Source organism: Scomber japonicus, chromosome 19, assembly GCF_027409825.1.
Source record: "Scomber japonicus isolate fScoJap1 chromosome 19, fScoJap1.pri, whole genome shotgun sequence".
Classification (NCBI taxonomy): domain Eukaryota; kingdom Metazoa; phylum Chordata; class Actinopteri; order Scombriformes; family Scombridae; genus Scomber; species Scomber japonicus.
Genome location: NC_070596.1, coordinates 5378110 through 5392028, shown reverse-complemented (window position 1 = coordinate 5392028; position 13919 = coordinate 5378110). Strand labels below are relative to the sequence as shown.

General features: G+C 39.1%; 1 protein-coding gene across 2 annotated transcripts in view; it reads right to left on the bottom strand.

Annotated features, from left to right (window-relative positions):
- The window catches only part of LOC128380098 (WD repeat-containing protein 7), a 106476-nt gene that overhangs the window by 87974 nt on the left and 4583 nt on the right, over nucleotides 1-13919 (bottom strand). Inside the window, exons 6-14 of one of the 2 annotated variants that reach the window (XM_053339792.1) lie at nucleotides 13530-13606; nucleotides 12928-13047; nucleotides 12643-12788; nucleotides 12400-12502; nucleotides 5851-5998; nucleotides 4632-4747; nucleotides 4307-4439; nucleotides 3404-3624; nucleotides 990-1185 (exon numbers count right to left, since the gene is read on the bottom strand). In XM_053339792.1, the coding sequence (XP_053195767.1) occupies nucleotides 990-1185; nucleotides 3404-3624; nucleotides 4307-4439; nucleotides 4632-4747; nucleotides 5851-5998; nucleotides 12400-12502; nucleotides 12643-12788; nucleotides 12928-13047; nucleotides 13530-13606 (1260 nt within the window). The remainder of the gene's footprint in view (nucleotides 1-989; nucleotides 1186-3403; nucleotides 3625-4306; nucleotides 4440-4631; nucleotides 4748-5850; nucleotides 5999-12399; nucleotides 12503-12642; nucleotides 12789-12927; nucleotides 13048-13529; nucleotides 13607-13919) is intronic. The other variant, XM_053339793.1, reaches the window with a different exon arrangement.

The window sequence follows — 13919 nt, the reverse complement described above, 5'->3', positions numbered from 1 at the left end:
TCCCCTTGCCTCCCTGCCTGTCTGAGATAATGACCATATACCCAACCCATCTTGGTAGATACTCCATTGTTGACGTTCTCATTTCGACTTGGTGCAAGCCGAAACACGTTGGTCTATTAATAAAGCTGTTCTTTACTTCAAGTCTTGCTGGAGCAACAATTGCTGGAGCAACACTTGTAGTAGGTGAAGTTGTGCCAGAAACCTCTACTCTGCTTCTAGAATATCCTCCTTCTCACTCATTGATTAGTCTAGAATCTATGAATATAACATTGTCGTTTTAAAAGTTTACTTGTCAGTGATGTGGGAGACATAAGAGAGAGATGAGCAAGGAGAAACATTCCTTCTTCAGCAAATGAATGTGAAAACAAACCCTGCAAATCCATCATTCTGCAGAGTGAACCTCAAACATTCAAGTGAAGGAATAAGAAGAAAAACACATTTTTGAGTGGAGGTAGACTTAACCCCTAATCTTACCAACTGAGATCCCTGCAGCATCCAGAGTTATACATTTTATTTTTATGACTTTGTCAGTTAATTTGTTTCTCATGAATTCATATCATTGTTTTTTGTTTCAGTTTTTTTGTTTAATGTTGATGTGAATCTGTGTTTATCACCAAAATTGATTAAATAACAATTACTTTTTTGTCTGCTTGAGTAGGTTCAAGTCTGATAGTCACCAAATTTCAATGATGGCCCAGAGAGCTTTCTTTGCTTTTGGTGCAGCTGTGAGCAGTGATCATCCTGAGCTTAAAGCTGCAACAAATGAACTTCATATGAGGCCATTTTTCACTTTTTCCTTTGATTCAGACAAATATGAGAATTTGTGTGATTTGACTGTGTTTGACACATTCAGAACTACACTGCCAGCACTCTTTGCTATTTATTAATAAGAAAACATTGAGTATCAGGTCTGCAGCTGCACTAATGTATCATAAATGTTTTAAAAATCACATTTGCCCAACACCTCTTCCTGATCAACCTATTCTCACCTGTATCCATCTGCCACACGTAGACAGACCCGTCGGAGCATCCAACCACCAAGTAGTCATCTGCTGGACGCCACTTGATGACCTGGATCGGGAAGAGGTGTCTCGACGCCAGCATGATGCATTTCCTCTCCCTGAGGCTGAGCAGGCCGACTGAGTGGTCGCTGGCCACTGAGCAGACGCAGTGCTGCACTCGAGTCTGCGGAGGAAACACAGCAGCAGTTCATGATAACGAGGTCAATGACATGTCAACATAAGACGGGTTCAAAAGTGTTTTATCATGTCTGGATCTATGATTTAATCTGCTTACAGAATCTGAGTCTAGTTGAAGCCTCTATCTCTAATTTTTATTTAAAACCTAGAAACTCAAACTGAGGTTTCATTGATTTCCAGATGTGAAGTGATACAAAACTTCTGATGTATTAATTAAAGTCACATCTTAAATAATGAAACATAAATAAATAGCATTTAGGCTCTTACAGCAGGTGTTGATAGTAAAATGAATGCTAGCTGACTTGCTTGCTCACTGGAATAGAACAGAGTCATTGTTAATGTTATCAGTCACTGCTGTGCTTTTCCAGCTCTGACAAGTCTAAATGTGTGAAGTGGAAAAAAAGGTCTTTTTAAGGTAAATAGAGGCCACTGTATGAGAGTTTACAGTAATTAAGTTACTGGAAAATATTTAATGATACTAATAATATGAATCATATGAAATAAAATTGGATGATTTTGATTGGATTGGCTGGTGATGACTTTCAAATGGATTACCTGCAAAAAAAATACAAATAAAGAACATGTATATAACATTGACCTCACACTTCACTGTTAAATTAATCCTACATGAATGGGGTTCTAGCTGTACTTTGAAATTAAACCATAATCCATGTTAGCATGTTAATAATATATCGTTGTAACTGTTCATACGTAAATGCAGGATGTGAACTACAGGGGGGCCAGGAGGAGCTATACTGAAAATATGATTTGTGAAATTTTGGGTGTCTCTGAAATATTGACAATATGCTACTTTTGGCTGATATCACTAAATCACTCGGTACATCAAAAAGGAAGCAAGATCACCAAATCCCCCAGATAAAAAAGTGAGGTCCCCTGAAAGCCACTGCGTAGTTCGCACCATGGGCAAATGTTTGTATGATCAATGATGAGACACAGACTTTGACTTGCTCTCTCTCTTTTTCTATAGAGGACACGGTGGTGGCGGTGTCAGTGACTGGGATTTTGAAAGTCTGGATCATCACAGCTGAGGTCAGCAGGATGCAGGTACCCCGCCATACAGATGATTGTTTACTCGTAGTGGCTCTAATCAATATTTTTATAACACCAAACGGCAAACACACACAGATATTTCCTTCAGGAGTTGGTAGAGAGCAAAAACAGAGCTAAAAAAGAGAGTGAATATTAGTCCTGCATTCAGCAGGTTGACAGAAACACAACTCCAAATGAATGATAATGTTGTTTTGTAACTGCTGGATATGAAAAAATAAGCAACTGTTTGCTAGTACAACATATCAACTTAAAAGGTGATGATATATCAGTTTTGTTTTCAAACTTGTTTCCACTGCCCCCAAGTGGCCCAAGAAATGATTGCAGGTTAATAAAAAACTATTTTGGGTCAGACTTGTGTATATTTTGTGTAAAAGCAAGCTTACAGTTACACCACATTACAGTATTACTGAAGACTAACAGCTCATATATCTAATTTTATAGGCTCTAATTCTGTTTTTGTTTGTGTGTGTGTTCAGGATCTCGACCCAGTGTTTGAAGAAGAGTCCAAACCCATCTACTGTCAGGGCTGTCAGAGTATTTCCTTCTGTACTTTCACTCAGAGCAGCCTGCTGGTTGTCTGCTCCAAATACTGGAGGGTAAGAGTGACCAGTACTGATAATACTGCATACAAAGTACTGAAGAAGAGTAATGCGCAGACCTGAAAGTGTGTGTGTGTGTGTGTGTGTGTGTGTGTGTGTGTGTGTGTGTGTGTGTGTGTGTGTGTCTGTGTGTCTGTGGGGTTGTGTGTGATAGGTAGCCACCAACATGAAAGCATTAACCTCATTTCCATGGCGATGACACAGTTATCTTAATGTCATTTAAACAAAACAAATTCTTCTCAATGTTCTCATTTTGTTTGAGAGACAACTGTGTGTGTGTGTGTGTGTGTGTGTGTGTGTGTGTGTGTGTGTGTGTGTGTGTGTGTGTGAGATGAACATCTAACCACAAAAACACAATGTCATTAAAGTTATTTCCATAGCTACGACGATGGCATCATCCCTGTAACATTTAACATCTAATGTTAGCAACAAAACACACTACTCAGTATATTCATCACACAGAGAAAAACAAACAAAAACACGAAAAAAAAAAAGAAAGACAAAAAACATAGATCTCTGTGTCAAAGGTCTTACGCTGCAGTTTTCTGGTGGGACGATGAGTTGGGTGATCTCTCCTCCGTGGACGCAGAAGATGTGCTTCATCTCTCCGGTGAAAATGTCCCAGACGATGACGGAGAAGTCCACTCCTCCGGACACGAGCGAGCGCTGGTCGTAGCGGGGGGAGATCTGATACGGATACAGGACGCATGTCACCTTGTTCCGATGACCTCGCAGGGTACGATGGGGCGGCCAACCTGCAAGGACAGAAAGAACACAATGCTCGGAATGGAGACAGATGATGGGAGGAATACAGCTGCAACAAAACAAAATGATACCGAAGCTCCTCTTATGATTATACACATTTGCTTTGTAGTAATTAATCAGAGCAGTGAGCCACAATGTTTGGAAAAAAGAAACCATTCTGATGCACTGTAGGTCAGACACCAGACTGTGAGTAGTCTGATAATCACCACATATTACCAAATAGCCTCATTAGGTTTAATGCAGATGCTTTTTTATCAATATATGATTTCATTTCTAATAATACTCAACATTACTCATCTATTTTGAGTCACACACCTTTACTGGAATCATTAGAAATACAATTCATATATTATTCATGGCCTAACCAGTTTGGTTCAATTGAATCCTTTGCTTCACTTTGTATGGGCTGATATAAAAGCTGTCAAGCAACTAGACCGAGACTTCCTGAAAAGGTCTGGTTTGGTCTGGCTTAGTCTGGTTCCAAATAGACCCTGGGGTGCTTCATTTGTGGTGTGAAAGCAAAGCAGACCAAACACAGGACTGTGTTGTAGAAGGTGTGTAATTATAGCATTATTGCAATAGATAAACTATTCCATTTATGAACAATGGACTGTCGAGGGTGCTGTCTGTAAGCTGCACTAGCTTCTTACCCTCTGTCCCTCCCTTCCTCACCTCTCCTGAGCATGTGCTCCCCCTGCAGCAGCTGGACGATGGCGGTCTGAGTGGCAGGAACCAGGATGATGCTGCCGTCTTCTCTCCCGCACACCAGTCGACCCTGAGAGGGGATGTAGACGCTGGCCGTCACCTGAGGGAATAAAAAAACCACACATGCTGACTCAGGAAGATGATGACAAAACTATAATACCACAAAGAACATCTTAATCACACAGATATTTTAATTTAATAATTTAAATTTTCACTGAGGGAAATCATAAGTAATGATTCAATTCCTCAAACATCTTCTGTAACGAAAACATTATGTTGTTTGGATTCAAACCTTGATGGGTTCTTCTTTTCCAGGCAGGACACTGAGCTGGTCGATGATGCCTGAAGACACGGGGGTCAGCTTATCAAACGCCTCCTGGAGACTTATGGTGGATGACACCTGCAACTCTGCCACAAGAGAAATATATGGTCAAAATCAGGAGAGGTAAGTTATGAGTTTAGAGAGCAATCTCTCAGAGGGGCATCGAGATAAAGTGAAACATTTTTTTGAAAAGATTAACCTGTTTCCTAAATGCTGAACGAAGATGATTCTGTTACTTTGTTCAGCCTGTGACTTTTAATATCATCTTAAATAAATACCTTTATGAGGAAAAAAACAATAAAAAACAAAGGCTTTATTTCACACAGCATACCTTTAATGAGGGACTATTGTTTGGGTCTTCTTCTAAAAACTAAATGGATCATAATGTGTGAAATGTCAAGATCTGCATGGCAAATCACCTCAACTTATCAGATTTCCTGGAAGAATGGGTTTACAGAAAATAAAAAATGTGATTTAGACACAGATTCTGAATATAGAATCATTACATATTGCATATGTGGAAACTCAAAGTGTTTGTTGTTGTTTTTTAAAAGGTCAACAATTTTCTTTTCTTTGGTCTGATTAATTACTAATAATAAAAAAAGGAAATTCCTTTATCAATTAGTTCTTATGAAAGCATATTTTTTCTTTTTCTTGACAATTCTTACAACATTTAGTTTTTATTATCTAATTCATGAGCCTGTAGAAAACAAAAATGATCAAAATAGACTGAATCTGTCATCAGCTGCATTGCATCTTTTGGCCACTAGATGTCAGTCAGCCTACATGTTTCACCATTACTGTCTCAGGGAATTTAACCTGCAAATACTTCATATACGCACTGAACATACTCACAAAACATCTGAAAAGACATACATCAGGTTACTAATAAGCCCTGCAGTGTTCAAAAGATTTAGGGATCATCTAAAAAGTATGTTATGTATATGGACCAAATCAAGAAGAGGAATCAATATGATTTGTAACCCATGCAGGACAGGAAAGATTTGTATGTTGAACTGATATTGACGAACAGAATATATCATTATCTATATCTTGGTAATTTTATTTTATTTTATTTATGCAAATAGTACATGTGTCAAGTCAAGTGTTGACAAGTGTTTTTGTAGTTCAACAAGGACATCTCTTCTCTAGAGAAATGGTCACTTCACATCGCTCTCACAGTCATTACCTGCAGCGGTCGACAGTGGCTGCAGAGGTGAAGTGTCTGGGATGCTCCACAGGGACATTCTGCCTGCTGAGTCTCCTTGGATCAGCAGCTTGTGGAAGGGCTCCCGTCGCCCAAAGAAGAACCGGGTCACGGGAGGACAGATGAGGAGCTGGAGGGCGGTGTGGGAAATAAGAAACAAATTAATATCTGCAAACCTGAAGCCCGAATTCCCCTTATTAAGCCTGGAAAAGCACTCATTCTCCTTAGGAACTAGAGCATTTCCTCCCTAAGAGACTCACTGGAGTATTTTCCCCCATTGCATTACTACTAGATATTTTAAAACTATTCATTTTGTTTTTCTTGCCATATTAGTTCTAAGTTTAAAGGCCATGTGAAGCTGAAATGTTTGGTTCTGCTCTCTTTATACAAACTGCAACAACACACAGCAAATTGAAGGAAATCAGAACCCCACATTTCTGATTGGCCTGGACCTCTGACTCCACTATAGGCTGAGACACATGTAAAAATCATTTGATAGCATATACTGACTGATTCTAACATGGCATTTGGGTTTTACTGGGACTTAAGTATGGGCTAACCAATGAAGTTCAGGTGTGTTTTACACTTGCTACCACTGTCCATTAATCGGTGAGTTTCCTTTTGCTCAGTTCTGAAGCATTGTGAGGTGTAACGTCTGTCCACTGAAGGAAATCATGGACAAAATCAAGAGCCATAGACATGGACAGTTGTGTCAAATCTATCACTCTGGATATATGAAAACCTGGTTTGACAATGAGGCAGGAAACTCGCCAGGATTCCACCATGACGGTAGAACCAAGTAAAAGATGAGGTCAGTTTTGTCAAGACTCAATCAAAATTCAAATCAGATTTTTGTCTGGTTACCAGTTGACAATGATTTCACACATCACTTTGACTGTTTTATAAGCTAGCAAGGCTCAGAAGGTTACCTTCCGAAGTAGGTGCTGGTGTTTGTTTCAGCTGTGTCTTAGTTCAAATTTCCAAGCACAATCAAGAGTCTGATGATGTGTCATAAATCTTTGATATTCTTTTTGACAAAAGTGACCTCTTGTGGAAAAATATGTATTGTTGGAATTATAACATAATTTCCATTTTCTTTTCATTTTAAACTTCAACATGACTGGTCCAGAGGTTACTGAGGGATAATGGTGGAGATGGGAGCTGGGCAGCATAACCTTTTTTCCATAAAAAGGGACAATCCACCGCAAAACAGAACTAACATGTCTTTCTGAAGCTAGAATTTTTGCTCAACGGTTACTATACTTTCCGACACTGTAATCATAAGTAGGGCCTGACCAATACTGGATTTTTGGGGCCACTGTTAACACCAATAGTAGTGAGTAAAAAAATCCAGATGGATAGATCAGCCAATACAGAATTTAAGTGCACATTTTTCACAATGATTCCTCAAACATGGTTATCAAACACTTGTGACAAAGACTTGTAATGGACGCAGGATATTTGACAGTTAACAACAAACTGTATTGTATACAATGACATCAGTGCACTTTCTTCAAAACTTCTACAACTAGAAAACAAAACAGCCTTTTTGTTAACTATTGTGATGATTGTTACTCACTTAAAGAGCAGTTCAATTGGAACTCAATTTGCCACAGCTCAAGTGATACTCAAGGTCTTGGTATGTTTCAAATGACTCATTCACTACTATTTGATGCTCTATTGATAGATGCCTGATACAGGGCTGTGGGATAATTTATGAAGCTTACAGATGGAGATAAAATAATGTACAGTTTCTCCTTGAAAGCATTCATGGTGTTGCACCCCAAGTACACATTGAAAAACACTGGAAGTAGTCAGTCAAGCTGCCTGGTTTTTAATTATGCATTTCAAAAACGTCAAGGTTTGTGAAATACAACAGTGAAAATTCAAGGATGAACCTCATATCAAAGCCTTACAGGGTTCTTAAAAGTTCAGCATTTTAGAAGCCCAAAGTTACAAATTGTTCAGTTCCTGTAGTAAAAAAAAATCACTTATTGTCGTTAACCAAAAGTGACTGCTTGGGTGGAACATCATACTCTATGATGACAACTTCAACACTGAAAGCCAAATAATAAAAACCTAGCAGTTTTGCTTCGGGGTGGATTGTCCTCTTAAATTTCTTGCCAATCAGGACACACAACCAGTTTGCAGTTGGAACTTAGCAGGGACAGTGAGTTAGATTGCAGTGGAGACAAACATGCTGTGGCAGTGACTGATAGTCTGTCTGTTTGCTTGTAGTCAACACCCGAATCTTTATTCTAACAGCTCTATAGCATCTCACCTGTTCAGGTAAGAGATACAGTGGCTACGGTTATAAGGGCCAGAACAAATGTCCTGGTTTGAAAATTTGGCCTGTTGGTCACCTTTGCCGAAATGTGATGAGAATTTACAGAAAAAAGGCTAATAATTACTAAACAAATATATACACATTGCTTGAATAATCCTAACACATTAGCATATATACACAGAACAGAGTTTACCTACCAAAGGTAAACCTCCTATTTGGACAGACAGCAAGTTCAACTAAGACTTTTACAAAAGGCATCACTATTAATAAGGCCATTTCCAGGAGCTATTGGCAGGTGGAAGGTAGTGTTATCCATCACAGTAGTAGTGATGGACAGGATGAAAGGTAGTGAACCTGCGAGCGTGTAAGAAGGATGGGCTGCCGTCACCACGGCAACCAAAAGGTTTACAGAAATGTAGAAGCAGAGCATGTCTAATAAGGATGTCTGGCATGTACAACAATCAGTTAGTTCAGTTCATTTGAATGCTGTGAACCGTCGTTATGCAAAGTGCCACCAAATGTTTTTTTAAAACACACACACACACACACACACACACACACACACACACACACACCTTGCTATAAGATGTGCGAAAACAAATCCAACATTAGTGAGAGTTGTGAGCAGACATTAGAGAGACACACAGAAACACCATTTCCTCTCGTCCTATCTGTATCTGATACTATATTCAACACAAACATGTAAATATGTAAGGTGAAAGTTGCTTCACTGATACAGTTTTTGACTATTCTTTTGTTCAGATTCTTGCTGTGGTAGGTGATAAATAAGATAAATAACCAAACTGAATCCAAATGTCAAAGTATCCCTATCACTCCTTGATGGTTTGTCATCATCATCTCAGGGACTCAGTAGGTCACTGTTTCTGGTTAAAAAGCAGCTTGGGGACTTTGCATGCATCTTCATCAGTATGAAGACAGATGAGGAGGGTGATGGTGCTTTTGGAGGAGGAGATTTGTTTTAGTGGGAAAGTGAGCATGAAATCAGGTGAACCAGAGTGAGTTCAGTCTGTCAGGCAGGCAGGAAGGAAACCAAACAGAGAGGACCAAACAAAACAGGCTGTTCACGTTTGATGTCATCAACTCAGCGGCTCACACCTCTATTCCAACAATATGTAAAATACTCACTGATTTTCAAACACGTGTACACCTGTGATGACCTCTCCTGCATGAGGTATACCTGCTTTTACGTTTCTTTCCTTTAGTAGACTTACTGGCATTACCAGTTAAGTTTTTCTAAAAAATATGGTGTTCCTCGAGGGTCCATACTTGGACAATGTTGTTTCTTAGTTAGGAAATATTATATAATTCATAACTGTTTGCTTAAAAAAAAAAACAACTTCACTTCCTTCTCTATTACCGCAGTGAATATGAGCCACTGAGTGGATATCAGTGTTTTTACTGCTGTTCTCACAGTTTGTTCCTCTCATCTCCAACCATCAATTTCTGGCTGAGCTGCAAAGATACAATTAAAATTTAAGAGAAGTTGACCACAAACCTTTTTGAAACAAAAACCTTATCAAATTCACTGAAACGGAACACGCACTTTCAGATTCACATTTTCCTTTATAGAATGCCTGTGTTTATATGCTGGGCTTAATTGTACAAATATGTCATCACTGTATGATACATTTCAATACTGGACATCCAGCCTATAATATAGTATTAATAAATGTGAGGTTAGTTAATGGGTTAAAACATGTTGAACCACCAGTGTGGGCCTTTAAAAATAATTTAATACTTAGTTCTTATTTCACAGTGCAGAAAATCTAACTTTATCCATTTTTGATTTTAAGATGCACGCAATTGGAATTAATTTATCATTGATTTTTACTGATAATATTTTAACTACTAAAATGGAAAACTAGTGCAATCGTTCCCATTTTAGCTTTTGCAGCTCAGCCAAGAAGGTTCTTCTTGCCTTTAGTTTTTTTCTATATGCATCTTTTTGGGGGCTTACTGGCGCCTCTATAGGCTGGTGGCGGTAATGCAGCTCAGGGGTGTAGAGCTCCAAGGCGCACCCGCTGGCAGGGAGGCACATCACCTCCACAGCCACTTCCTCCTCCTCACCTCCTTCTCCTTTCTTCTGAGAGGAGGGAGGAGGTCAAAGGAGGGAGGGGGGCATGGCAGCATCAGAGGACAGAACGATACAACAGACATAACAAAAAAAAGGCACAGATGACAAATTAATACGTACAAGACACTAAATTATAAATATACACATATAACAACAGCAACAAACTGGAGGTCCTGATTGAAATCATAAATACACAGAACACACAAAACACAGCAGGTCAGGTTCACACACATGGATTAATCCTAACCCTTCACAATCTGACACAAGACTTAAAAGCACTCATTTGGTTATTCTTAGAAGTAAACAATGTTTGTAGATTTCAGTATTATTATTATTAGTGTTAAAATGGTCCACACCTAAATTTTAGTGACGCTTTTTTATGAGTGTGATCAAAAGATGTCCCGAGCCAATCCTAAAGATCAGAATCAGGCCAAATCCAGACATATTTTAAAGTATAAGTATCATCTAAAATCTTTACTGCACTGTTGCAGCTCTCCTCTCCTCTACAGTGCGAGCATTTCACTGCATTTGCAAGTGAAAATTAGCATGTGTAAATGTGATCAAGTAGCCTGTGTCTACATGTGTGGGATTTATATTTAATCAACATTTAGGTAAGTATTAAGTCAGACTCTCTATTTGCAGATTTTTTAAAAATCTGATCTGGATCGGGACATAAAAAAACCTTGATGAGGACCTCTATAGTGTGATCCAAAACACACTGAATTGTCACTGAAGGATATTTGTTCAAATGATTGTAGCGTTAGTGACTGTTGTTTCCAGGATCTCCTTCTATCTACATCTGTGAAGCTGTTCTGTCATCATTTTAAAAGGCTGATCTTTGTTGACTCATTTTATCGAACACATCGATGTGAACCTCTCTACTGTGGACCGACAGCATCTCCAACATGTGAGCTACTGTCTTTCCCTCTGAGATTTAATACGTCACCAGGTCTAATCCATGTGCCTGAAGTGATCCCTGATGATCCTGAATCAAACCGAAAACCAATCAATACAAACAAAACACAGTACCACATTACACACAGCTACTTGTACGGATGTAGCCGTTGCACATTTCAAGCATTTACAGTTCATAGTATCATTTTAGCTGGCATCATGTTAGTGTGGATTAGTTAAGCCAGGTTTAAACGACTTTAGTTTGGTACGTTCTTTGGATCAGATAATTACAGTCTACTTTTTTGTAGGTAAGGAACATAAATCCTGAAGTGCAAGTTCCACACAGAAATTTCTGGAAGTGCCACATTTAAGGACTCATTCCATTTTATACACAGACATACAATTACAAAAAAGGGATAACAAGAGCCTACTTCTTTAGAGAGATCTTTATGTATATTACAACTGTACAATAAATCTACTGCAAGAAGTTTGCTTAAAACTGGCTACTTGTTTAGATATCTTATTTCCTGTGGATACTGCAATGTATCAGAAGATTTTTCCTTTGTCATTTGTAAGAAAATGTGTCCATATGTTTTACCAGAGTACGGTATTGTTGTGTCTCTTTAACACTTTTAATAGTATTTCAATGTGCTTTCATTTTGCCATGTGTTTATGTAAAGCATCTTGAATTGCCTTGTTGTGGAAATCTGATATGCAAATACATTTGCCTCTGGAAACAGGTACCTCATAAGCACCAGCACATGTCTATTATTGTAGGGAAGATTGGACTGAAACAATTTGAAGTGAAGTGAGTAAGTAAAAAGATTAATATGCTTTCCAAGTTTGTGACATAATCTGATTTGAACTTGTGATCACCACTGTATGTCCATCTTTACCTGGAAAAAGATCTACAATACTGGAAATGCTAAAGTATATTGATCCTGATGAGGAGGAGAACTATCAGTAGTGTTGTGATGGCACTGTAAATTGTGGTGGGCAGTCATGTCCAACAGTTTCCCCCCCGCACCCTGAATGTGTCAGGTACAAAAATAATATTCTGCTAAATATTGCAGTGTGGTATGAAACCGTCTTTAGTTCCCTTTTTTTCCAAAAACAAGAACAATCAGTCATGTGGCATTGTTTCGAAGTCAGCTAACATAACAATTTTAGTTGTCATCTTCCCGTCTCTAGGTTGTGTTTTAAGTGTCACACCTCTGGCTCTCTCTCTGTGTTTGTGATCATGTGGAGGACTGACCTGTTTGTCTGAGCGCTCAGCGATGCTGTAGACCAGAGGAGGGATCGAGCCTTCTTTAGTTTTCCCAACATCGCTACGGAAATGTTCACTAGCAGGTAGACAGCTGGGGAACACACACACGCGTCAAATTTTACATTATCTGTACACAGAACAACACATAACTGCAGCATTGTGGCAAGTTGGTGCTCTTCTTCAGTGGTGTTTGTCAAATGATAATGAGAGGCAGAGGAGCAGCAGGTTTACCTGGCGGGCAGCTTATAGATGTAACTGCAGCCGTCTTCGGTCCAGATGATGACTTTGTCTGCGGCGATGAACTCTCCTCCGGTCCACGCCTGGTCGTTATCACTGGGAACCGAGCACAGCAACGAGTAGTCGCCTGCATCAAACACCTGACACACACACACACACAAACACACACACACAGACACAGACACAGACACACACACACACACACACACACTTTCAGGTCTGCGCATTACTCTTCTTCAGTACTTTGTATGCAGTATTATCAGTACTGGTCACTCTTACCCTCCAGTATTTGGAGCAGACAACCAGCAGGCTGCTCTGAGTGAAAGTACAGAAGGAAATACTCTGACAGCCCTGACAGTAGATGGGTTTGGACTCTTCTTCAAACACTGGGTCGAGATCCTGAACACACACACAAACAAAAACAGAATTAGAGCCTATAAAATTAGATATATGAGCTGTTAGTCTTCAGTAATACTGTAATGTGGTGTAACTGTAAGCTTGCTTTTACACAAAATATACACAAGTCTGACCCAAAATAGTTTTTTATTAACCTGCAATCATTTCTTGGGCCACTTGGGGGCAGTGGAAACAAGTTTGAAAACAAAACTGATATATCATCACCTTTTAAGTTGATATGTTGTACTAGCAAACAGTTGCTTATTTTTTCATATCCAGCAGTTACAAAACAACATTATCATTCATTTGGAGTTGTGTTTCTGTCAACCTGCTGAATGCAGGACTAATATTCACTCTCTTTTTTAGCTCTGTTTTTGCTCTCTACCAACTCCTGAAGGAAATATCTGTGTGTGTTTGCCGTTTGGTGTTATAAAAATATTGATTAGAGCCACTACGAGTAAACAATCATCTGTATGGCGGGGTACCTGCATCCTGCTGACCTCAGCTGTGATGATCCAGACTTTCAAAATCCCAGTCACTGACACCGCCACCACCGTGTCCTCTATAGAAAAAGAGAGAGAGCAAGTCAAAGTCTGTGTCTCATCATTGATCATACAAACATTTGCCCATGGTGCGAACTACGCAGTGGCTTTCAGGGGACCTCACTTTTTTATCTGGGGGATTTGGTGATCTTGCTTCCTTTTTGATGTACCGAGTGATTTAGTGATATCAGCCAAAAGTAGCATATTGTCAATATTTCAGAGACACCCAAAATTTCACAAATCATATTTTCAGTATAGCTCCTCCTGGCCCCCCTGTAGTTCACATCCTGCATTTACGTATGAACAGTTACAACGATATATTATTAACATGCT